This window comes from Neophocaena asiaeorientalis, unplaced genomic scaffold (assembly GCF_003031525.2).
Source record: "Neophocaena asiaeorientalis asiaeorientalis breed wild unplaced genomic scaffold, Neophocaena_asiaeorientalis_V1.1 scaffold30, whole genome shotgun sequence".
Lineage (NCBI taxonomy): Eukaryota > Metazoa > Chordata > Mammalia > Artiodactyla > Phocoenidae > Neophocaena > Neophocaena asiaeorientalis.
In genome coordinates this window covers 14,629,067-14,653,682 of record NW_020174923.1, presented here as the reverse complement: position 1 = coordinate 14,653,682, position 24,616 = coordinate 14,629,067, and the positions used below count along the sequence as shown (strand labels likewise).

Below are 24,616 nucleotides of genomic sequence, written 5' to 3'. Positions count from 1 at the left end.
GTAATCACCTAATAAATTGGAGCACTGAGTCTCAGTGCTCTATATCAGTGAAGCTGGATAACTACATTGAGTAAACAGTGATTTGCCAAGAGGAGTTGAGGAGTGAGATTTGAGGGGAAGCTGGGTAGCTCATGTATTGAAAGCGTGATGGCGGCTGAGAGTGTGGGGAGGCCCAGGGAGGGGCGGGGGGCCTTTCTAAGCCTGCCTGCTTAACGAGCTCAGCCTTTTTCCTCTTATCTTGCAGACCAGTTCCCCTCCCCACTCCGGGGTGTCCAGGCAGGTGCGAATCAAAGCTTCCCAGTCTGCGGGAGACATAAATACCATCTACCAGCCCCCTGAGCCCAGGAGCAGGCACCTCTCTGTCAGTGAGTATCTCACCCCTTTTTTCCTCTCATCTAATTTATCTGCCCATGTATTTTTTTAAATGTTCTTTTTAAAAATTATTTAAAAACCAGTCATCAAACGTTATTGACTGCTACGCTGTTCAGAATAATCTTCCATGCTTTTCTTTGGGGAGAAGAAATAGACAAGTGACTGGGATGGAGTCCTGACCCTCCAGGAGCTTACACTCTCATGATGTGGTGGCAAAATCAAATTCCTTTTCAACAGCCCTGAAAAAGTGATCTCCTCAAACATCTGCTTGAAGGCCTCCAGCAGCAGTATACCCTCGTTTTTGACCATTCTTTCCCCAAAGGACTGGGGACTTGTGAAGTTACGAATCAGGTCCAAGATTGAGTTTTGACATCACACCTCTTGCTTGTGATTCCTGAGGAGTCCTAATGCTTCAAGGAAGATGGAACAAAGTTTCTCCAATGAAACTCCTGGAGAGTCAAACTAAGTTGTCTGGGAAGGACAGGAGACTGTTGACGTAGTAAATACAGTTGGCTCATTAGGAAGAAAGCTATGTAGCTGCTGACAGGCCTCCCCAGGAAAGGAATCTAAATCAGGTCTGTGCATTATACCAGGCAATCCAGTTTTGCTCTGGATCCCATTTCCCACAGTCTGAAGAGAAAGCTCATTTCTTGAATTGTGCAGTTTGTTTCAAGAGGGAAGTCCGGCCTTAACAATATTTCTGTTGAGGTTGCTGCCCTACGTTGCTGAGACTCCTGCTGCTGTCCATACAGGTTCTGTCCATACAGGTAGAATTGCATCAAGCTGAACTGCTCTCTGGAGATCTTGAGCTGAACTTGGGGAGGTCTGAGCATCAGACCTGTCACTGAGCTTGTCTGGGAGTGATAAGCCTCCTCGGGGGCAGCAGGAAGAATGTGTTGCTGAGGCATTGACTTTGCCTCACTGAGTAATTTCTGGAACCCTAGCAAGCACTGGTAGTAAGTGTTGCCAAGCTGAAAGTCTGTATATGTGTTTCATATTTCCCTAACATTTTGGATAATTGGTGGCTGCGTTTTCAATAAGCTGGTTGAGGAGAGAGCCAGCACCCCGACAAGGAAACCTTATCTAGAATATCTCTGGCCCTAAAATCCAGGTGCCCTGGAACCTGGGAATCTCTGCTAGTTTGGCCTCTGTTCCAGAGCCCTTGTAGAGAGCAAGGGGCTGGAGGAGGGCAGCATTGCTCCTTTGCAGAGTAAGCTGTGAGGATGGACATAGGGCAGTGATTGGGCCTCCGGCTCCTAAGCAATTTCCTGTGATTTGTGTGTGGAAGCTACATGCTGGGCCCTCACTGTAGGGGCTGTATATGGAATTTCCTTGTCTGAGAGTGCTTAAATCTTACGGGGAGTAAGATTTCTGTGAACGAGTTCCTATCTATCTAGAGAATGGGCAACACAGCCTCCCAGCACACACACATCCTGGGTTCCTTCAGTCAGCAAGCATTAGGCACCAGCCTTTGGGCTGGCATGAGTGCCATGGTGGAGGCATCTGGGAGGCTGAGGGTGGTGCGGGAGCACAGAGCAGGCAGTAACCAACGGCGCCCAGGACTTTGGGGAAAGGTTTCACTAAAGAGAGGGAACATCAGAGCTGACAAACTAAGGAAGATTTACTGAGCGCAGGGACAGATACTCCGGGCACAGAAAAGGGCATCTGCTAGGCACGATCACAGAAGATGGTGGTGGCTTCTGAGAACCCCAGGTGGTTTGGAGTGGTGGGTTTGACGAGAGAAGCAGGCAGAGCCTGGCAGCCTTTCTAAAAGCTGGAAAATGGCAGAGATTATTTCTAACTGGAACGACCTGGGAAATGCATTCTGGGATTTTTAGAGATTATGGAGGATTTCCATAAGCAAGGATGAGGGGAGAGGGCATTTCAGTGATTTGCTGGTGGAGATCCCACTTATCCTTCAGACTGGCTCGTGTATTGATATTTGGAGAAGTAGAGAAGGCTGGGAAAGAATGCCTGCCTTGGCTGGGGACCCTTGACTGCACGTGGGCTTGTTCGGTGGGCAGTGGAGAGCCACTGGGAACAGTGACCCCTTGTACCCATCTCTATTCTAATGCTTATCACATTGTCTTGTTATTGTATCCCTCTCCCTGTCAAACTGCATTTTTACTCATTTGTTCATTTATTTATTCAAGAAATAATTGCCAGAATCATGGGAAGCAAAACACACAGTTCCTGTCCCTATGGCCCTTGTCCACCTGTGGAAAGTCAGACCTTACGTGTCATGATGTGATTCATCTATAATTACAGGCTGCGACCAGAAGGTGTGTGGTGCTGGGAGCACGTATAGCAGAAGGATGTGACCTGATTTTGGGGCCAGAGAAGCCATAGGCTGTGACCCAGAGCTTGAAGGGGACTTACTCAAAGGGGATATAGGGAGGAGGGCTCCAGGCAGGAGAGCTACCCATGCGGAGGCCTCATGGTAGAGGGAGTGTGGTGTGTTTGAGAACCAGAAGGAAGCCCTGAGAGCTGGAGAGCTGAGAACAAGGGAAAGGAGGATGGGCTGAGGCTGGGGAGGGAGGCCGAGCCTTGGGGACCGTGATGAATATTTTGATCCTTATGTTGAAAGCAGTGAAAATACACCTTAGGATTTTTAAGTGAAGAGGAATGGGTGGCATATTCGGATTTGTATTTTGAAAAGATTGCTCCAACTGCATACAGTGTGGAGAGCCAATCACAGGGGGGCAAGCATGGGTCCAAGGGAGAACCGTATTAGTTAATGCAGTGGTCCAGGTGAAAGAAGACAGAAGCGTGGATTAGGCTAGTGAGGGTAGTGGAGAGAGGAAGGAACAGGTGGATTTGAGGCATTTAGAAGGTAAAGCCAACAGGACATGGCATCGTGGTCTAGGGACATTGCGGGGGGGCGGTCCCTGAGATCCTTTTAGGATCTGGAAGGTCAAAGCTACTTTCATAATAATACTAAGACATGATTTGGCTCTCATATATATAGTGGAATTTTCCAGAGGTTACCTGCCTGAGGTAATGTCATTGCTCTATGGCTAATGGAATGTGTACTTGTGTATTATTGTGTTTTAAAATTTTTTGACCCTTATTTCTAATACAGTAAATATCAATTGATATAACCCCTATAAATAAAAGCTCTTTGGTGTCCCAAGTTTTAGAAGTGGAAAAGGGGTCTAAGTTCAAAAGGTTTATGAACCACTGTGGTATTGGATTGGATTTTCAGGTGTTGAGAGAGCAGGACGTAAGTTACTGGTTTGTGGATTTGGGTAATTGGCAGTGCCTTTCACCAAGACAGAGACTAGAAGAGAGCCTGGTTTCAGGCACTGCGAAGGGCAGACCTTAAGTTTTAGACAGGTTGAATTGGTATTATTATGGATATTTTGGTATGATTATCGATTCACCAATAAACATTTGTGTTTTTTTTTTTAAAAAGAGACAGCCAAGAGGTGATAGCAGATGGGCAGCTAACTATACAGATCTCTAGCTCAGAGGGGAGAAAACCAAAGGTAGAAACAATTGGAAATTGTCACGTTGAAGCCATGGGCCCAGATAAGAGTTTCTAAACAGACTACAAAATGAGAAGAGAAGAGGGCCTAGGACTGAGCCTTAGAAACCCAGACAGTGGCCAATTAGAGGATGAGCCTGCAGGACGCAGGAAAGGAGTGACCAGAGAAGTAGGAGGGAAAGTAAGAGAAGGTGGGAAGAAGACGTTACATGGTACCAGCCAGGTTGGAAAGGACAGACCAAGAGTAAGAGACACAAACTTGTCATTTTCATCCACAAATGTCTGAGTGCTTGCTGTGCTGGTACAGGGTAAGGCCTTCTGGAATAGAAGGAAACAGAAAGAGAGAAGTCAAGGTTTAAGCATGAGGGACTAGGAGAAGTCCTAGCTATACAAATGGGGTTAAACGAGAAGCCTTAGTGATTCAACCCCCCACCTACAGGAGGGGCTTCTCTGCCCTCCTCCTCCACCAGCATTAATGTACTTGTGCTACCAGTGCATATGAGTGGAAGACTAAACATGCAGGTCATTCAGCTCCCACTGCAACATTTTCAGTAATGAGGAAGTGCAGGGAAGCCCAACCCAATTTTAGACAGCTCTCTTTATTCGACGTTCATCCTTATTTTGAATTGAAATTCTGCCTTCTCTCACTTTACGCGTTGACTCTAGTACTGCTCTCTTGAGCAACACAGATAACATCTTTCATATGACAGTTTTTCAGATATTTGAAACCAGCTATTCTGTTCACCTTTTGTTTTTTCCATCATAATATACATACCTTGAATTCCAGATTTTTTTCAAGCCAGTTAGTCTGCTAAAAATAAAATAAAATAAATATTACATAAATAAATAAATTTTAAAAAACTATTAGGGAATGTGTTAACCCAAAAGAGAGACCCCTGTGGGAAGATCTGCAGACAAGGCAAATGGAATTTCCCTATGCGAATATACCCTTCCTTGTGTCTTTGCCTGTAGAAATTCTATCACCTTTGAAGCTGAGCTCAAGCACTGTTTCTTCCACAATGCAGTGGGCGGTGCCCTTAAGCCATCAACTAAAGGACTTGTCCCTGCCACATGTGACTCCCATTTGGTCTAGTGTATCTTAAGTCCTTCGCCTCTGTTCTTATTCCATCTCGCTCCTCGTCCTGCCACTGCGTCCCACAGCGGGGCAAGCCAGATCGTCCCACTAAGGAATGGGTAGCTGATGAGTAGAGGCAATCAGTTCTTTCAAGGGGTTTGGCCATAAAAAAAAAAAAAAAGAGGTGGGCTAGTGGCTTAAGGCAGTGGCAGAAATAAGGTCAGGATATTTTTTAGGCTAGAGATCTGAGCATGTTTATGAAGGGAGGCACAAAGACAGGTGAAAAGGAGATTGAAGGTGGTGAAGAGGGGACCATAGGGGAGCTGAATCCTGCTGGGGGTGAACTGGGGAGTCCAGGCAGAGGGCTTATAGTTCCTTGGTAAGGAGGAGGGCAGCCCTCTTCCTCTGAGAACAGAGGAGGAAAAACTCAGGCAGAGGGAAAAGGAATGTTGAAAGGATGAGATGACTTACAGTGACACCCGGGCAGTAACAAGTTAGAGAGCTATACACAGTGCACACCTCCAGTCCTGGTAAGATATGCAAGAGTGGAAACCAGGACTGCAGAGGTAGTGACCACATACATGGAAACAAAAAGGTCAGCTTCCTTCACTGCACAGGTTTTTTTCTCCTTCTTGCTAAAAATTCTTCTGTGATACTAGATGAGACCAGAAACTGTTTAGTGGTGGTCACAACTTCAAAATAAAATGGGAGTTTTGAAAGTTGAAACACAGGATGTTCTCAAGGTCTTACGAGATGAAAATATTGCGGAGCTCTGCTCTGCACAACCTGGTCCAGTGCGAGGATATTGAAGAAGAAAAAAAGATTTGATTCTTCCCCTCATCAGCTCCCTAAGAGAGAACAAGGTTTAGAGAAAATAGTCGATGGCCAAAAAAAGCTTTCTCTTTGTACTTGCAATGACCTGCACATTAACACTGACCCAAAGCCCTAGAACTAACTCCCTGTGGAGGCAACTTCCTGACTGCATCAGCTTCCTGACAGGAGTCTCCTATGAGAAGGCTAGAGTCTGAGAACCTAGCTTTCAGCTTTGAGTCAGAAGACAGAGCAAAAGAATCAGCCGTATCCTAGGGTAAGGGTTTTGCTGCCCCAGATCAAGGAGGTAAGCAGAGAGCCAGCAAGCGCTAGAGGAATGCAGACAGCTGGCAGCTGAAATCCTTGTTCAGAAGAGAGCACTTCTGAGCACAGGATTACTACTCTGTTCTTTCACTTCAGCTGGTGCTGAGAGGGGGCCCCTTGGTATAAGTGCCCTGATGAGACTAGAGCAAGATCAGGCTGGAATGCCAGGGAAGGGTGGCCCAGAGAAGCTGCCTGCCTTCTGAGACCTAGGATGAGCTGTGTGTTGCATAGCACTGTGTTTGTGCTGTCTGGCTCACTGTTGTCCGTGCTGGTAAATACGTGAGGGTCAGTGAGTCTTACAGTTCAGTATCCTGTCCTATTCAGGTCCCTGTCTCACTCGTTCTCAGATGCTGTTGTGTGTCTCATTAGCCCCTAATTTCTGAAATGAAGATAAAAACTAAACTGAAAATGCTCTGGAGCAGTTCTGCCAACTCCTGGTTTTTCCATTCGCTTCCTCTGATAGCCATTGGTTTAGGGAGACTTCCCTTTCCTGCCCCAAGCTGTGGGCCTGTGCACAATAGCCCCTGGCCCATTGCCCATCAGATAACAAGGCTGGCTCTCGGCAGGCAGCAATGTGTATTGGAAAAAGTGAAAGTCTCTGGCTGGAAATAAAAGCTCAGAAAACCTTTGCTGTTTTCCCCCAGCCCCTCCTGGGTCTGTAGTGCTGGCCTCATGTGAGCTAGTCCCATCCCACCTGCAAAACCAGGGGAGAGTTCAGTGGCAGCGGTGAAGGAGAGAATGGGTGTTGAGGGGCCAGGGATCTTTTGTGCCGGGGAGGTCGCACCCTAGATGCTCTGATGCTCAGATCGAGGGTAGTTCAGCCTACCTGGGGGTAGTTTGGACTAGTGTGTGGGATTTCATCAATATGTAAGAGTTTTTCTTTCTCTCTCATCAGTTCCTCACAAGAGACATTTTTTGTTTGTTGTAGGTCAAATATGTAATACCTTTTCGCTCCAGAATGTATTGGTCAGGGTTCAGTTGCACAGAACAGAATCCACTCTGACTAGTTTCAGGAAGAAGGCATTTGGTGCACATTCTGGCTTGTAAAATCATGAAGAGTGAGAAACAGACTCTAAGTCTAAAAACACACTGCAGAGCTCCTCTTCCCTCTGTAATGAGGAAGCCACCGGATCCAGAAGCACAGGGCCCCTGTGCTCTGTCCACACACCACTTACACAGGGATACCTGCACCTGTGTCTTGAGATCAGGTGTGGGGTCTCTGCTAGTGCTGCAGCAGAAAAACCAAGGCTTCTAGGACTGTGCCCAGGAACAGCAGGAAGCCATCCAGATCTCACACAAGTGCATCTAACTGGCTGAACCTAAAGGAGGTCTTAGAATAGCTTTTAGCTGATGAACTTCTGAAGTGCTGGAAGGCACACTAGAAGGGTAGAATGGCTCTTGAGTCTATCTGACCCATTATATCTGCTACACAGAGTGAAGGGAACGAATGGAATTCTGTCGAGTTCCTACCACGTATATGTGTACCTGTGCTACCACATTTCATTTATAATTTCCAAAAACAGTTATGAGGTAGATAGTTGTTTCCTTTTTGAAATGAGGAAATTTAGGTGAGAGTTTAAATCATTCAGCTAATAAGTGACAAAGCCTGATTTGAACCTCTGTTTATCTAATTTTCAAGCCTAGGCTTTTCTCACTATACCTTGCTCCCCTTTTTAGGTCGCTTCTGCTGCTGACAAATGTTGCCAACATAGGGATTGGATTTCCATAGAACCTGTGGGCTACTAGAATGTTTTCCAAAGCCGGAAGTGGGAAGTAGGCACTGGGCTACTGTTTGTAAGCCATGTGTTAAAAAGCGCTCTGTGCTTTAGGGCACGCTAGGGCTTAAGAAAACTATCTTTCTTTTCATGGTTACACTGGCATTTCGTGCTACAGTGGCAAGGGAAATGGCCGGCTGCATGGGTCTTTGACATCTGGCCCTCTGAAAAATGGAGTAGCTTTCTTGTTCGATTTCTCCTTACCTCCATCTTGTCATTGCCTTCGAGCCCTCTGTTGGCCAGATGGCATCTTGCATCCAACTCACAAGTGATCACTGACAGAACAACTCTGAATCTGAGCTTCATGAGACATGGCACTGTGTTTCCCTTGTGCTGTCAAGAAATCCCCATATTTGCCTCCCTGCTGCTCCTTGCAGAAAGGCTGTCACATTTCCCCATGGGTGGGATCCCCCCGTCCTCTGTTTGGATTGCTTATGGGGAATGTATGAGTAGCATGGCTGCCCCTTTTGGAAATAAACTGTGGTCTCAAAATTGCCTTGGCTGAAATATACTGGGAGTCACAAGGCCTGTTTTCTAGATGTAGCACCACCCTTAAGACACTACATGACTTTGGGCCTTGGCTTCCCCTCCTGCACACTGTGGATGATAATCACCTCCGCTGTAGGTGTGTTGTGAGAATTAAAGACAAGGTAACAGTATAAAAAAGAAAAGAAGGACTTCCCTGGCGGTCCAGTGGTTAAGACTCTGTGCTTCCACTGCCGGGGCGAGGGTTTGATCCCTGGTCAGGGAACTAAGATCCCGCGTATTGTGCAGGTGGCCGGGGGGTGGGGGAGCGGAGAAACAAAAGAAAAATTGCCTTGGCTGATTTCATTGCTCTGTTAGTTCATGGCATAGCATCCCTAAATGTATACTCTGAGCAGCATCAGTTTCTGCCAGGGCTTAGAAAACTTGGACAAACAGACTCTTTCCTCCATGGGCTGTCTGAGATCATTTGAAAGGCATGGTTCAGGTACCTCCTTATCTCAGAATTGGTAGCCTCTACCCTGTGAGTGAGGTGTTGCAAGTGGAAATCCAGCATAATTCTGTGCCTGTTTTTAGAGCAGTTTGGTTTCTGGCCTCTGCCCTCGAGTCAAGTGGGGAAGCCAGACTACCAAGAGCCTCAGGTTAGCCTTCCCACCCAAGATCGTGTCAGTGGTTCTTGGAGAGAGTATGGGTTGATGCCTCCAACAAGAGATTGGAGCACCAAGTGCTCTCGGTGGCGAATTCATTAAAATAGCATCTCTACAAACCGCATGATCCTTGTATTCTGATCGAGTGACACTGTGAAGAAGAATGAAGGAGTCAGTTTCTTGAAGGACATTGAAAATAATAGTTTAAAACTCCTTAAAGACTATCTTTCAAAGAGCAACCCTACCCACCATTCCTTAACTTTTCTCTTAAGTATTTTTCTTCCTTCTTGGGGTCCTTGGATTAGGGGGAGGAGCTGCCTGGCTCAGGAAGTTTCCTTCAACCTCAGCACTTTGTTAGGCCCTCCCTCTCCTCCAGGATGTTCAAAGAGCCAAACCAGTTCTCTACCACCAAGCAGATGCTTGGTCTGAGCTGGCCCTAAGTCTGCTCCTCTCAGGCTGCAGGTCCTGGCTCTGCAGTCAAAGGTCGTGTTTCTGTGCTCTAGGCTCCCAGAACCCCGGCCGAAGCTCGCCTCCCCCTGGCTACGTGCCTGAGCGGCAGCAGCGGATTGCCCGACAGGGGTCCTACACCAGCATCAACAGCGAGGGGGAGTTCATCCCAGAGACCAGCGAGCAGTGCGTGAGTATAGTCTGGGGATGGGGGTTTTGGGGCTGGGGTGTGTCTTGGGACGTGTCAGACCACGCTTAGCAGGGGGAGTTCTCAGTGGGCATGGTGTGTAGGTGAGGGACTTGAGTCCTATCCAGTAGCTTTTTTGTAAACCAGGCCTGCCAAAATACGAATTTTTCCTTTCTAGGGGCCAAATATCAATTTCTACCAAAGACAGAATCTAAGCTACCTAGCCTCCTTGGTGCTGGATGTGCATTTGACAGATTTTTCCTCTTCCGTGGTCCTCTTACTGGTCTCCCTGCCGAACACCACTCTGCTGTTTGTATACTTCCTTACAACGACCTGTCATTTCAGCAGAGTTTTAACATGTGACCAGTCCTAAAGAGATTTTGTTTTGCATTTCAACCAGATTTTAGTTTTGCTATTTCTTAATGAAAGGTAACGAGTATACCAGTCCAAACTAGGACTGGCTCCTTTGGGTGGACTTTTATGATAGTAGACAGCTGTATTAGTTATCTGTTGCTAAATAAAACAACCACAAACTTAGCAGCTTAAAACAGTAGACATTTATTATTTTACAGTTTCCTTGGGCCCAGAATCCAGGCATGACTTAGCTGGGTTCTCCACTCAGGGTCACACAAGGCTTCACTCAAGTGTCAGCCAGGCTGCATTTCTTTCTGAAGCTTGTGGTTCCCTTCCAGGTTCACATGGTGGTTGGCAGAATTCAGTTTCTTGTGGTTGTAGCACTGTGGTCCCTGTTTTCTTGCTGGCTGTCGGCCAGGGGCCACTCTGAGCTCCTAGAAGCCACTTGCAGTTCCTTGCCATGTGGCCCTCTCAAAATATGGTAGCTTCTTCAAGGCCAGCAGAAGAATCTCTTGCTCTGGTCTGCAAAGATGAAGTCTCAGGCTTCCCTGGTGGCGCAGTGCTTAAGAATCTGCCTGCCAATGCAGGGGACTTGGGTTTGAGCCCTGGCCCGGGAAGATCCCACATACCGCGGAGCAACTAAGCCTGTGAGCCACAGCTACTGAGCCTGCGCTCTAGAGCCCGGGACCCACAACTACTGAGCCCATGTGCCACAACTACTGAAGCCCACACGCCTAGAGCCTGTGCTCCACAGCAAGAGAAGCCACCGCAGTGAGAAGCCCGCACACTGCAACAAAAGGGTAGCTAGCCCCCGCTCACTGCAACTAGAGAAAGCCCGCAGGCGGCAACGAAAATCCATCCTCTTTGCCATAGTCTATTGACTAGAAGCAAATTACAAGTTCTACCTATACTCAAGGGGCGGGGGTTATATGCAAGGCTTTGACTTACTGGGGTGGGGTGGAGTGAGGACATCCTAGGGTGCTTCTACCACAATGGCTTACCCATTTTAATGGCTAGCTTTTTAAACTTGTGGCCCACTTGATGAAAATGGCACTTTGGCTTAGTGAATTCAGCAAGAATGAGATCTCTGGCTTCATTCTGAAGTTTTTTCAATGAGCTTGCTTTGATTGCAAGAAAAAGATCTGTCTTATAAACTTTTGGGATTTGATCTTGAAAGGGGAAATTTCTTAAGGGTAAAAGCATCCAGTAGAAGGCCAGCACCATCACATGGGGGATTTTACCAAAAAAACCTGATTCTTATAACTTCTTTTTCCTAAAACTGATTCTTACAACTTTTCTTTCCCCTCAATAGCTAATCTCTGTGTAGCATTGTTCAAACTATATAGTCTATGAGAAGCATTTTTAAACTGCCTCTTCTCTCTTCTACAGTCCTGCCTTCCAGAGTCCCTTCTTGGATATCTTACTGACCATCCTTTCCATTTTCTCTAACCAGAGTGCTTCCAGACATCAGCTGTACTAGGGGTGACGTTGCTAATGAGTTTGATTGCCTTTGCTTTCTATCCCTCCCCATGCTCCTATATCCTGGTCCTTTTACTTCTTTACCTGCCTGGCCCTGGAAGGCATGGGAGTATTAGACTTGTAGTGAGGATAGACTTTTAGAAAGAGGCCAAGGAAGCAGGAGAATGCCTAGGTCCTTCCCCAGTGCCTGCCTCTTTAGCTAAAGAGAATTGCTGCTGCTAATGGGCCATTCAAGATAAATCCACTTAACAGAAACCAAAACAGCATAGTATATAGTGAAAGAGTATCCAACTGGGACTTTCTTGAAAAATGAAACTAAGATAACTTTATTTTGTTTTTTCTTTAATCAGATTTGAGTAATAGTTGCATCTATTTGCTAATTTTTAGAACGAACAAAGCATGATTCAGGCTAATTTTTTTTGGTTTAATTTTTCTAACAAAAATTTTACTAGCACAACATAACTTCCTTCACTTCCTCTTTGACTTCTGCAGCACTGTCCTAAAGAGGCTCCCTATTTTTTTGCAGAAGCCTTCGCGGGGTTCAGTGTATTTCCCACAGGCCTTCCTTGAGCCTTTGGTATCCTTCCTCCTTCGTCACACCTGTCACGTTGTTACACTTGCTCACTCTCTCTTCCTCTGTTATCTGATCTAACTTTGCCAAATATGCACTTTATGGTTTGGGAGCAGTTCTTTCCCATGTTGGTTTTATCCTCTTGGGGAAATCCTATATCCTTATCAAGATTTGGGGGATTTTACTTTTCAATTAATTTGCCTTGATTGGCAGTTTAAAAAAAATCATATATGACAATATATGAGTGACAGTATGGGTGAGGTGGACTGGACTCCAGCATTAAATGGGAAGAGATAATTTGAGATGGAAACCAATTTTATCAAAGTTGTTCATGAATTTTCATGGTTCTGATACTCTGCTTCCCTATGTAATGTTTAACTTTGGATCTCAGATAATAAATTCTCTGGTAGTGAATACCCCCCGTAGGCAAAATGAGGGGGAGATTAGTTGGAGAAAAAGCTAATCTGAAGGCTTTTTGTTACTGCATTTGACCAAGGGCCAGAGAAACATTTTAACTTACATAGATACTAACTGGCTCTGCAGGAGAACCAGGAACTGGGAAATTTTTGTTCTGTGTCAGCTGTGTACTAACTAGTTTCATGACTTCAGACAATTCTCCTAACCTTTCTAGACCTGCAATGGCTTGTCTGTGAAATGAGGGCAATAAAATTATGAATTTTAAATTATAAATTGTGGAGTGTAAACAGAAGCATTATGGTCCCACCCAAATGCACTGGAAGCCTCTGCAGGGTAGTCCCATCTCCAGCACCAGGCTCCAGCATTCACAAGCCAAGAAAATGTCAACAAGAGAAGCAGCGTCTCTGCTTTGCTCTCCTGGCAGAGCTCCTTGGGATGCCAGCCAGGCATTTTTCTCACTCCTGGAAACTTGCCTTTCAGACTGTGGGGGAGAATGGTACCTTCCTAACCATTCTTCCCACTGCCCTGGCGGAGAAAGGGCACTTTCATATTTTGGAAAAGAAAAAGGACCATTTGCTGGCCTTGGCTGGGTCACCTGGCTGGGATTGGGGCTGGGGTTTTATTGTATGACTTGCCTTGCAGATGCTGGATCCCCTGAGCAGTGCTGAAAATTCCTTGTCAGGAAGCTGCCAATCCTTGGACAGGTCCGCAGACAGGTATGAGACTGTGGCAGGTTCGGGGGTTAGTGCATAGGCACTTTTGGAACTGGTGAGCCGAGGAAATGGAGTCAGCTGGTGTGTGTGTCCCTGAGCTGCACGTTGATGTGCAGGCCCATGGTTAAAACTCATGCTTCTGGGCAAGAAACCTTTCGCTAGCGTTCCTAGCCCTCTCCTTAATTTTCCAAACAGGGAGAATGTTATGTTTGTATAATTAGATGAATGTAGTAGGTTATAATAGCAGCTCACATGTATTAAACGCTTGCTCTGTTGTTCCAAGCACTTTACATGTTTTGACTTCCCACATAACACATGCTGCCCTTGTACCCTTAGCCTCATTGCTGAGATCTGGACAACCTTCAATGCTTGGGGGACAAAACTGAATTATCACTTTTGGGTTTACTTTCTTTTTTTTTTTTCTCCAAGTCTTTCTGGTGGAATAAGAAACTGGGATATAAAAACCAGAAAACAAGATATTCAGACTGCCTAGCTTACCACACTGCATGCTTGGTGTGTAATCTTGTTCTTACACTTTGGGAGGCAAGAAGCGTCATCCTTCACACACCACGTGGTTCTATGGAGCTGATTTGCCCGTCAGCGGGGGTGTTTGGAGGTGGCTTTGGCACCTATCATTGGCCACCTATCATTGGTGGCTTTGGCATATCTATCATTGATGTAGCCAGTCTCTCTCCTTGGCCTTATTATGCCCAAGAGCACATTTTGACCACATCTGGCTGGGCTTAGGACTGTTCCTTAGCCTCTGTGGTCAGAGGCTAAGGAACAGTTCTGGGGATTTTCTTTTCTTTTTGTAACTGATTAATTGCTCACATGGGTAATCACCTTGTGACCATGGCCGGATCTGTACCGTGTCTCTCCTATCAGACCTGTGAGCTGCTGAGCATGGTCTCCCCTCTAGGTATCATAGAACAGTCACAGTTGCTTATTGGCATCCAATCTGCAGCCTTATTTTAGGCTTGCTTTCCAACCAAAAGAGTAAGAAGGCAGGGCTTCCCTGGTGGCACAGTGGTTGAGAGTCCGCCTGCCGATGCAGGGGACATGAGTTCATGCCCCGGTCTGGCAAGATCCCACATGCCGCGGAGCGGCTGGGCCCGTGAGCCATGGCCGCTGAGCTTGCGCGTCCGGAGCCTGTGCTCCGCAACAGGAGAGGCCACAACGGTGAGAGGCCCGCGTACCGCAAAAAAAAAAAGACTAAGAAGGCACAGGTGAAAGTGCCAGAGTTGCTGCTGCAAACTGAGAGCTCTGCTAGGACAGGAGCTGACTCTGGCTTTGAATTCTCTTCTAAGCTTTGTGGCCACGCTGGTGGGGGAGGGGAGCTGTGGGACAGGACCACAGAAGGTCTAGCAGTTGGGAAGTAGGGGACAGCCCCTGCATCACTGCCTTGAGAGTTTCTGACCTATGACCTTTTCCAAAGGCACTCTCACATGAGGGAAAGAACCGTTCAGGTGGATGCTGGGAAAGATAACTCACTTGATTCTTGAATTCTTCCTCTGTCTCTCCAATGCTTTGTTTTTTTCTCCTTGGGAGTCAGACTCAGTGACCTGGACTTTACTTCCTTGAGGGCCAGCATAACCTAAGGTCAGAGCTTTCATCTTCCCTTCATGGGATCTGGAGCCATATAGACCCAGCTCCACCAAATATTAGTTGAATAGTTTTGGACAAGCCCTTTAACCTCTCTGTTCCTGTTTTCCACGTCTCTAAAATGGGACGGTGGTGGTTACTCTGAAAGGAAGATGCTGTTGCTATCTTTATTACTGCGCTGGGCAAGGGACTTTGTGCAGCTCTTCCCCTGTCACCAAGGTGGGAGGGAAGGGTAAAATAAAGCACTGTGCAGCCAGGGTGGAGGTCGGTAGCACTGGAGGGCTTCATTATTCAGGGTCCCGTCAGATGTGGGCCTCAGACTAGTGAAGAGAAAGCAGTAGGCTGAGAAAAGGGCTGTTTCTCTCCAACTCTGCTTCCTACCATGCAATGACATGTGTGGGAAGGAGCTAGGAGAGAAGCAGTCTGTGTGAGTATCCTCTCTTCTGCCCTGTTGAGCTGCTTTGGAGGTACCCTGAAGTCTACTTTGTGATTCATTTTGTTTTTCTAGCCCATCCTTCCGGAAATCGCGAATGTCCCGAGCCCAGAGCTTCCCAGACAACAGACAGGAATTCTCGGGTGAGTTCTCCAGAGCCTGGGTGAGCACTGCGGGGTGTCCGGGTGGGGCTGCAGGCAGTCTGCTTTTGATGGCTGAGTTGGGAAGAGAAGCCAGGGCTGTATTTTAATTCTCCTCGGGCTTGCTGCTCTGAGGCCTCAGGTGACCTAGAGGCTTAAATGGATCACTAACATTGGCCTGTCGAGAAGCCAGTGATTCCTTTCTCCTACTCAGATCGGGAAACTCAGCTCTATGACAAAGGGGTCAAAGGTGGAACGTACCCCCGGCGCTACCACGTGTCCGTGCACCACAAGGACTACAATGACGGTGAGTGTGCTTCCACCCTGCCCGCTGCTGGCCACCTCAGAAGGGATGTGGTTAAAGCTCCTCCAGGAAAAGCCACTGGAGCGGGTGGCCCAGGAACTCCAGGCCCCATGTTTCCTTTATTCCTGAGGAACTGTGCCCAGGCTTGAGGCAGTAGAGTCAGGGTTAAAAAAAAGGGGGGAGGCTGGTATTTGTAGACTGATGCTGCCTCTGGGAACTCTGTCCTTTGTCTGAGTGCACAGCATGCTCCAGGGCGCCAGCTCTCCAACGCCCCCTTCTGCCTCACGCAGCAAAAGGAATGGAGCTTCCTCAGAGGTTTAGGGTTAGGATGCCAAGGAAAATAGATCAGCCGTGGATTGGTCCTGCGAGTGACGTAGGACATAGGGGCCAGCCCTATGCTTTCGCTTTGGCTAGGTTTCCCTAAACCATCTGGCTGCTTGCTAATTCCTGCTTTTGTCCTGATTCTCAGGATGCTTGAGACATTAGCCATTCTGGCACGAGTCAGGTGGGAGGGCAGATGGGTTCTGGAGAGCTCACCCGACTGGAGCTGCTGTTATGGCCCGGTTTGCACATTCAGCCTGTGGCCAGGGGTCTGACTTGCTCTATTCTGGCCCTGCAACCCTTCAGGCAGAAGAACATTTCCCCGAATACGGCGTCATCAAGGCAACCTGTTCACCCTGGTGCCCTCCAGCCGCTCCCTGAGCACAAATGGCGAGAACATGGGCCTGGCGGTGCAGTACCTGGACCCCCGAGGGCGCCTGCGGAGTGCGGACAGTGAGAACGCCCTCTCTGTGCAGGAGAGGAACGTGCCAACTAAGTGTGAGGAGTGGGCCCTGGCCAGGTGGAGGCTGCCCAGGGGATGCTCAGACCAGCTGCAGGGCGGAAGGCCAGCGGGTCCACCGGGGCTGTTTGGCTCAGCAGTTGGCAGCTCTGGCCCATGCGCACCCAGTGGAAGAGCCCGAGGGTGGGCAGCAGATCCCCTGGACCTTAGTCCTCACTCCACTGTTGTGTGACAAGCCACTTCTCTCTGGCCTTTAGTTTCTCCATGTTTAAACTGAAGAGCAGTCTCCTTAATCCCTGACCTAAAGAGATATTTGGGGGCCTTGGAAGTATGAAGGTATTTAATCAATTCAGATGAACATTTAACCACTATTTTAGCCAATCCTCTGCTTCTCAGGCCTTGGGCCTTAAGGTCTGATTGACCAGGGCACTGAGCCTGTTCCAGATGGGCGTGGAGATGCTATGCTGAGAGATGTGATGATGCCGGGTGAGGGGGCAGCTCGGACCTCTGTCGGATGAGGCAGGATATCGGTAACTTAAGTGCACGAACTCTAATGCTCTTTCCCTCTGTTCTCCTGTAGCTCCCAGTGCCCCCATCAACTGGCGCCGGGGGAAGCTCCTGGGCCAGGGTGCCTTTGGCAGGGTCTATCTGTGCTATGATGTGGACACAGGACGAGAACTTGCTTCCAAGCAGGTCCAATTTGACCCAGACAGTCCTGAGACAAGCAAGGTATTGCCTTCCCCATGGTCTGACTTCTAGTTCCTCCCTCTCAAGAAAATACCTGTCTCGTTGCACGAATTGCTTGAGATGCTACAGGTTGCTTCTCCCATCGTTCTTCCTCCCAGGCTCCCTTGCTGTTGACCCTGGCCCAGGGGAGAGATTGGGTATGAGGAACTGAGTTGGTGCCAAAGTACCAAGCAACCCAAACTGGGAGGTGATGGCCAGTGCTACAAAGAGCAGTACCTGCCCCACCCTCACCAAACAGATGCCTCTGTCTCCCAGCTCTCAGACCAGGAAGGAGCCTGTCTTTGGAGCTTAGCTTTGGATGTGACCTTCATTCCAGTTTGAGTGGATAAATACAGCAGTTATCTAAACTGCTTAGTTGCACCCACAAACCCGTCTCCCACCCCACTGTCTGCTGTCTACTAGCATGGGAGTGCCACCATCCCAAGGCTTAGCCAGCATTGTGGACAAGGGCCAAACAGTTGAGAGAGTCCCCCCTTTTCTCCAGCTGAAGTTCCCAAGGCAGACGGACTCCTCTGAGGCCACTGACTAGGGCAAGCTGAACTGATCCTAGGCAGGTAGAACCAGGGCCCTAAAAGCCTAGGTGACCACTGGGCCTCTCCCCTAGGAGGTGAGTGCACTGGAGTGTGAGATCCAGTTGCTGAAGAACTTGCAGCACGAGCGCATAGTGCAGTACTATGGCTGCCTGCGGGACCGCGCCGAGAAGACCCTGACCATCTTCATGGAGTACATGCCAGGGGTATGTGCCCCTGATGCATGTGGGACACGCAAGAGAGGACCTCTCCTGGGGCTGTGGGCTGTGGAGGAGGGGTCCCTTTGACATGGGTCTGATTACCTGAGACTCCAGAGGCTCAGGGGGGAAGGTGAGGCGGTGGCAGGACTTGGAGTCAGCAGGCCCTGCGTCTGGCTGCAGTGATGGTGTGGGATGAGAAATGTCCCAGGCTACCCTAACCTGAGGCTTACAGGGCGGCTGCACTGTCCAGTAAGTAGCGCCTTTACCTAGAGTAGACAGACCTCCCTTCTGGATTTGGGTCATCTGTTGCTTGAGGAAGGGACTGTCTCAGACTTTTCTCCAAGCTGCCTGACAGCCCCTAGCAAAGTGCCTGGCACATCACAAATGGGGATCGGAAGAATCCCTCCTTCGCCGAATACCGGGGGCTGGAAGTAGCCTTGCCCCTTCCCACCACCTTCCTGCAGTGACTCTCTCTGACTCCTGTGGCTTTAGGGCTCAGTGAAAGACCAGTTGAAGGCCTACGGAGCTCTGACGGAGAGTGTGACCCGAAAATATACCCGGCAGATCCTGGAGGGCATGTCCTACCTGCACAGTAACATGATTGTCCACCGGGACATCAAGGGTGAGCAGGGGCCCAGGACTGGTCCCCGTGACCTAGTTACTTGGCAACTTTCGACCTGGTCATTTTGAACTTTCTGAAAAGTGGAACCCTAATTGCTTCCTTGGGGGATTGGCATGAAGATCAGTTAAGCAATTTGGGAAAATACTGTGAAGTGCTCTGCAGATGTTGGCCATAGTGATGACGGTTTGGTGCTGTAGGGCTGAGGCTTCCCGTCACTAGCCTGTTTGTTCTGTGCAGTTCATGTCTAACTCATGGTAGCCCCCCATCCTCCCCAGCAGCCCTTTAACCTGGGAGGGAGAGACAGAGGGAGGATGGTGGAAAGTGCCCAGGGGTCCAGGGTTGCAGCCTCTGCCCTTTCATGCCTTAGGAGCCAACATCCTCCGAGACTCTGCTGGGAATGTGAAGCTGGGGGACTTTGGGGCCAGCAAGCGCCTGCAGACCATCTGCATGTCAGGCACGGGCATGCGCTCGGTCACTGGCACACCCTACTGGATGAGCCCTGAGGTGATCAGCGGTGAGGGCTACGGAAGGAAGGCAGACGTGTGGTGAGCACTGGGGACGTGCTGGGACCCCATCTCCCTGTCTGGGCTGTAGCGGCTCCAACTTCGAAATGAGGCTTGGGGGCTTTGCAGTGTGGCAGGAGGGAGTGAGAACTCACCTCTGGCCAGCGAGGCAGGTTGCAGGCTCCGTGTGGGCAGAGGTGGTGGTGCCTGCAGCAGTACATACAGCAGATGTGCTGTGTTTTAACTCTGAATAGCAACTGTTTTGTTATCACTGAGAACTTAGGCCATGGAAAACATCCCTGATGTTTGCTAAATCCCTGAAAGAACTAGGATCCAATCTGAAGGCCTGATCTGTCTCTAAACAGCAGCAGCCTTGCGCTCCCTCCTCGTGCTCAGGTGGCTTGCATCTGCTCTACCTAACTTCATGTCCATCCTCTGAAAGGGCCTGAAAGTTGTGAGAGCATCACTTCCTCTTAGAGTGTTACTGTGGTGGGATGAATAATGGTCCCTGAAGATGTCCACATACTGATGCCAAAGGGATTAGTAAATGTACCTGTAAGTGTTACCTTATATGACAGTAAGGCCTTTGCAGATTAATTTAAGAACTTTGAGATGGGGAGATGATCCTGGATTATCCAGATGGGCTCAGTATAAGCACAAAGGTCCTTATAAAAGGAAGGCAGGATGTCACAGTGAGCAGTAAGAGGTGACAAAGGAAACGAGGTTGGAGTGACGCAAGGCATGGGCCATGAGCCAAGGAATGCAGGCAGCCTCTAGTAGCTGGAAAAGGCAGGGTAATGGATTCTCCTCTCAGAGCCTCCAGAAGGAACCATCCCACTGATACGTTGACTTTAGCCCAGTGAGACTCACTTTAGACTTACGACCTCCAAAATGATAATAAATTTATGCCGCTAGGTTCGTGGTAATTTGTTACAGCAGCAACAGGAACTAGTACCGTTATCTCAGAGCTCTTTCTGAACATGCTAAAGTGGTTCTTTTCCCCAATGTCAGGAAGCACCTGGGTGGGTGTAGGTTGATGAAGCCCACATGGACGAAGCTGATGGGGCTTTGAAGCCTCTTCTGGCCTTGGGGACCCCTCTACAGGGGTGTCAACCGTCAGCTTGGCCCATCCTGTCTCAGTGTGTTCTGGGAAGGGCACCTCCTTTCACAACAGTGGGCAGGGCAGCTGGGAGCCTGGGACGGGTGGAGGGGGTGACACTGGGGTTCTCTCTCCAGGAGCCTGGGCTGCACTGTGGTGGAGATGCTGACAGAGAAACCACCTTGGGCAGAGTATGAAGCCATGGCCGCCATTTTCAAGATTGCCACCCAGCCCACCAATCCTCAGCTGCCCTCCCACATCTCTGAGCACGGCCGGGACTTCCTGAGGCGCATTTTTGTGGAGGCCCGCCAGAGACCTTCGGCCGAGGAGCTGCTCACACACCAGTTTGCACAGCTCGTGTACTGAGCTCTCAAGGCCACGCTGTTGCTGGCCGCCCCCTGCTGCGTGGGCGAGGGGCTGCTGTGGGGCTCAGCAAAATTGCTGCTTCTCCCAGGCAAGGCTGTGGACCATGGAGCTGCAGTCCAGCCAGCGTTGTCTGTGCCCTTCCGCTGCTGGGGCCCAGAGCCAGGTAGGGTGGCTGCAGCCTCACGGACTGGGAGCCCCCAGCCTGCCAGGCCTGAAGCTCCAGCATCCTAAGCTCGGCCTGGAGGGGAGGGGCTAGCAACAGCGTGCGAGGCGCCGCGGGCCCCATCCTCCGCACTGTGTCCTGACACCACGGTCAGCGCCAGACCCCCCGGGAGTCTGGGGGCACAGGATGGACGCGAGGGTCTGAATAGTGTTACTTTCATTCAGAGTGTTATTTTGTTTCTCCTCCCCATGTCTGGAGACCACCAGGGCATCTCTGGGCTGGATGAGCCCACCCACGCCTGAGGTAAAGCCCGGCATCCCGCAGCCAATGGAAAGCGGAGCCCCAGGCCAGCTTGCCAGTCCCTTTCCTTTACCAAAGATGAATGAAGCAAATGTTATGCTGCCTTATTCAGGGAAGGAGGAGCCTGTCCTGCCTGCCCCCCATGACCCTGACCCCCTCCCGCCCTCAAGCAGGGGCCTGAGATGTGGAACTGCCCCCACTGAGAGGGAGACCCAGTTTTGTCAATGCAATTGTCTCTGTTTTACAAGTTGGAGTCACTCTTATGCTGTACCCAGTTTCTAAACTGGAGACTTCGTGTGCCCTCTGGGCTCTGAGTACCCCTGCTCTGGGCTTGGGCCTTGGGCCAGATTGGAAAGAGCTGAAGGTCATGGCCTTTGTGCTCCTGGCCTGGCACCTGTTCCCCTCCTGGGGCAGAAAGGACGATGGACAACACAGTGAAGGCATCTGAGCCAGCTGGCTACCCTGAGTGGGCCGTTCAGGGCAGCCAGGGGAGTCGTATCAGGCTGTCTGCGGGTTACAACCTGCTAGGCCAGAGCTCTCTATGATGCCACCAACTGTGTCCAAAACTGCAAAGCTCTGTTCCTCCTTGGCCAGCCTTGCTCATCCCCATGAGGTCTCAGCCTCTTTCCCTTGTTGCTCCTATGGGGGAGGAATGGCAGCAGGGGTCAGGGAGCCAGTATCTCCAAGCAGCTTAGAGTTGGCCTTATTTACCTCAGCCTGGGCGCTGGTCCTTTCTTCCGGCCCCTCCCCTCCAAAAATGTGCCTATTGCTAGAGCTCCTCCCTCTCCAACACCCAGTTTCCTTGGGAGTTGTCATTAAAGGAAAAAAAAAAAAAAAAAAAGCCAGTGCCCAGGGATGGGTGTCTCCAAGGAGCTGGGGATTAGCGCCAGGCAGCTCATTGCCAGCCTTGCCCACTTCCCCACGGGCACCAGAACAAGCCAAAGCCTTCGTTGTATGTTGACGATGCACTTTTATGAATGTAGTTTCTATCGCTGTTTTTAGCCTTTTCACATCATGTAATGTGAGGCCTTGTACTTGTTAATTTATATCTCAGATCATATTTGATGGTTTTTATATATATCAATTCTAGACTGTTACAGGTGATAGACGCCTCAAGAGAGAGAAGAGAAAATGAAAGCAGCTGGTTTTGCAGGAATGTGTGTTGCACGGTGCCAGTTGGGCCTGGGCCCCTCTGTTTCCATCCTTTTCCCCCAGGGGCCTCTGTCAGGCACCCCCAGGCGGGCGCTCTGAAGACAGTGAGCATGTGCTCCTGCCTCCACCTTGGCTCTTGGCCCAGGGTGGGGACTGGCCCCTTGCCTTGACCAAAGCTGCCGAGCGGCAGCTCGGCCTCTCCACGACCCCGTCCTGATGGCTGTAGCACTCTTCTTGGGCCCACACCCCCGCCCCCAGTCCCTGACCCCCGCCAGGAAACGGCGTGGTGCCGGTGCCGACAAGATGAGACGACTCTGTGTCCCAGGTTCAGGCTCTCACAGAGCCCCACCCCCACCGGGGTCTTGCCGCACAGGGAATGTTTTTAAAAATGAATTTGCGAACAAGGCAACAAATCCTACACTCCAAAAAACCACGACCCTGATTTTTTGTGTGCCAAAAACTGTGGACATGCTGGCTCAGCATCCTCAGGACCAAGCTGTTGCTTAATTTTAATTTATTGTTTTTTTATTAAATAATCCAGATGAAAAGTTGTGGGGCCTAGGATGGCCTGGCCCAAAGGATCTGAAGGGCCGTCTCCTAGCAGCCCCAGGCTGGCTGTGGGAAGGGCCTGCCACCACTTCTCATCAACCCGTGGGGTATGTCAGCCTTGGCCAGCCCGACACGGAGAGGCCAGGGCTGGGGACAGTCCACACTCCACCACCCTCCTGCCCACCCCAGCTCTGTGTCTGTGTCTGAATTGTGGATCGTGCAGAAGAACCTGCAGCCATAGTTATTTTTGACTATATCTTGACCGAGGGCTTGCAGTGCAAAGCCAGGCCAGTGTCGTGCATTACTTACAATAAAAGGGATCATTTATACCCAAGGGGTCCTGTGCCAGTGCTTTTGGTTTGGGGGTGGAGGGAATAAGTGTCTACCTGGGAGAAGCTGGATATGGCGCCTGGCAACAAGCTTGCCTCCCTTAGCAGATGAGAACTTGAAATGACTCCAAGAGGGGTCTTGGGGTGGTGTGACTTGGCTGGTACCACTCTGCTAGCTCAGAAGTGGCTCCCTCTCTTCCCCCCATTCCTCGGAGCTCTGCCGAGGGTGGTTCTACCACAGCTGACTCACTGAGGTGGCACTGTCAGCTCACCTGACCCGAGTATCGATGTGGCTCCGTTTCCAGGACCTCGGTGGCATCCACTGGTCTTCCCAGCCCAGGGAAGGACTCGCCTGAATCGTATCCTTGCAGGGCAGGGATTGGGCACCTCCAGGAGCCACCTCTCTGATAGCTCCCCCAGGGCTATCTGCTGCTGTTGCTTAGCTTGGAGCAGAGAAGGACCATCCTTGTCCCCATCTGAGGCCTCTGGTGCAGACGTTGGACCTGCCCCAAGTGAGGCTCTCAGCAGCCCTCCTCATGTTCTGAGGACCCAGGCTCGGGGTGCCAACTCTGCTTGCTGTTAGCTCTGCCATTTCCAGGGGCAACATAGCACAGTGCCCCGCCCACCTGCCTTCAGAGTTTGAGGCCCAGCTCCCTGCCCTGTTCTGTGGGCGTGAGGTCACTTAGGAACTTAAGGACGTATGTGGGGTGGAGGTAGCAAATCCCCCAGGAGTCTGCCCTCTTGTTCCACCAAGTCACATAATCCACAGGCACGTGGGGGAAATCAGGATGGTTGGGTCTGGGGCAGGACAAGCCAGACATCCTGCCTGTATTCTGTTGGGGTGGGGGTGGGGGCGGGAGAGATCTTAGGTCCTCCAAGCTTGCCTTGTTTGTTGTAAACTGTTGTCCCCTCAGAAGAGCAGACGAGCTGTTTCTCCTTAGACTGCTTGGGATGGTGACCATGGCTGCCCCATTCCCTGGAGCTTGAAAAAGCAGGAGGAAGAGGACAGATGGGGAAAGGGCACAGAGACTAGGAGACCTTTGATACAAATTGCTGGATCTGCTGGTTCCCACCATGCCTTCCTGAATTCCAGGGCAAAGGGGGCTCAGACGAAGACTCAGCAAAAGGATTCTGTCTTGTACCCCAACATACTGAAGTGCAGCGAGGCGCAGCACCATTACCCACTGACGGCCTGACCTTAAGCAACACAGACTGAGGGGCAAAGTGGAGTTCAGTCACCAGACACTCTGGGTTTGACAGTATGAAGACCTGGCTGGGAAGTGCACCCCCTTTTCTCAGGCTGCCCAGTGTTCATTCCCCTGACACCCATCACCATCAGCCCCCCACCACCAATCAAGGCCAGGGGTGCTTTGGGCTGACCCTGTCCCCCTTCACTTCTGTGTGGTGACTGTATCCTTCCTGCCACAAAACCCCCCATCAGGCCACATAATACAGACTCAGGATCTGTTGAAACGTGTTTAAAACAGGGTTGATTACAACAGTCAAAACCGGCAGAAATGGGAGAAGAGGGGAACGTGACCCTGCCAGCTCCCCACCAGTCTCTGTGGCTCTCAGCCTGGCCGGTGCTTTAGCTTCTGCTGCTTCCGTGGTGTGGGATGGTCCCAAGCCCTAATGGGCATGCCCTGCCTCGCCTG

General features: G+C 50.0%; 1 protein-coding gene across 1 annotated transcript in view; it reads left to right on the top strand.

The window, feature by feature from the left end:
• MAP3K3 (mitogen-activated protein kinase kinase kinase 3) overlaps positions 1–22,961 on the top strand; it is a 53,746-nt gene extending 30,785 nt beyond the window's left edge. Inside the window, exons 5-15 of the mRNA XM_024761166.1 lie at positions 245–365; positions 9,477–9,610; positions 13,071–13,144; positions 15,252–15,319; positions 15,531–15,623; positions 16,248–16,439; positions 16,982–17,130; positions 17,753–17,884; positions 18,371–18,500; positions 18,868–19,045; positions 20,240–22,961. Coding sequence (XP_024616934.1) covers positions 245–365; positions 9,477–9,610; positions 13,071–13,144; positions 15,252–15,319; positions 15,531–15,623; positions 16,248–16,439; positions 16,982–17,130; positions 17,753–17,884; positions 18,371–18,500; positions 18,868–19,045; positions 20,240–20,468 — 1,500 coding nt within the window. The 3' untranslated portion in view covers positions 20,469–22,961. The remainder of the gene's footprint in view (positions 1–244; positions 366–9,476; positions 9,611–13,070; positions 13,145–15,251; positions 15,320–15,530; positions 15,624–16,247; positions 16,440–16,981; positions 17,131–17,752; positions 17,885–18,370; positions 18,501–18,867; positions 19,046–20,239) is intronic.
• Positions 22,962–24,616: the final 1,655 nt, after the last annotated feature.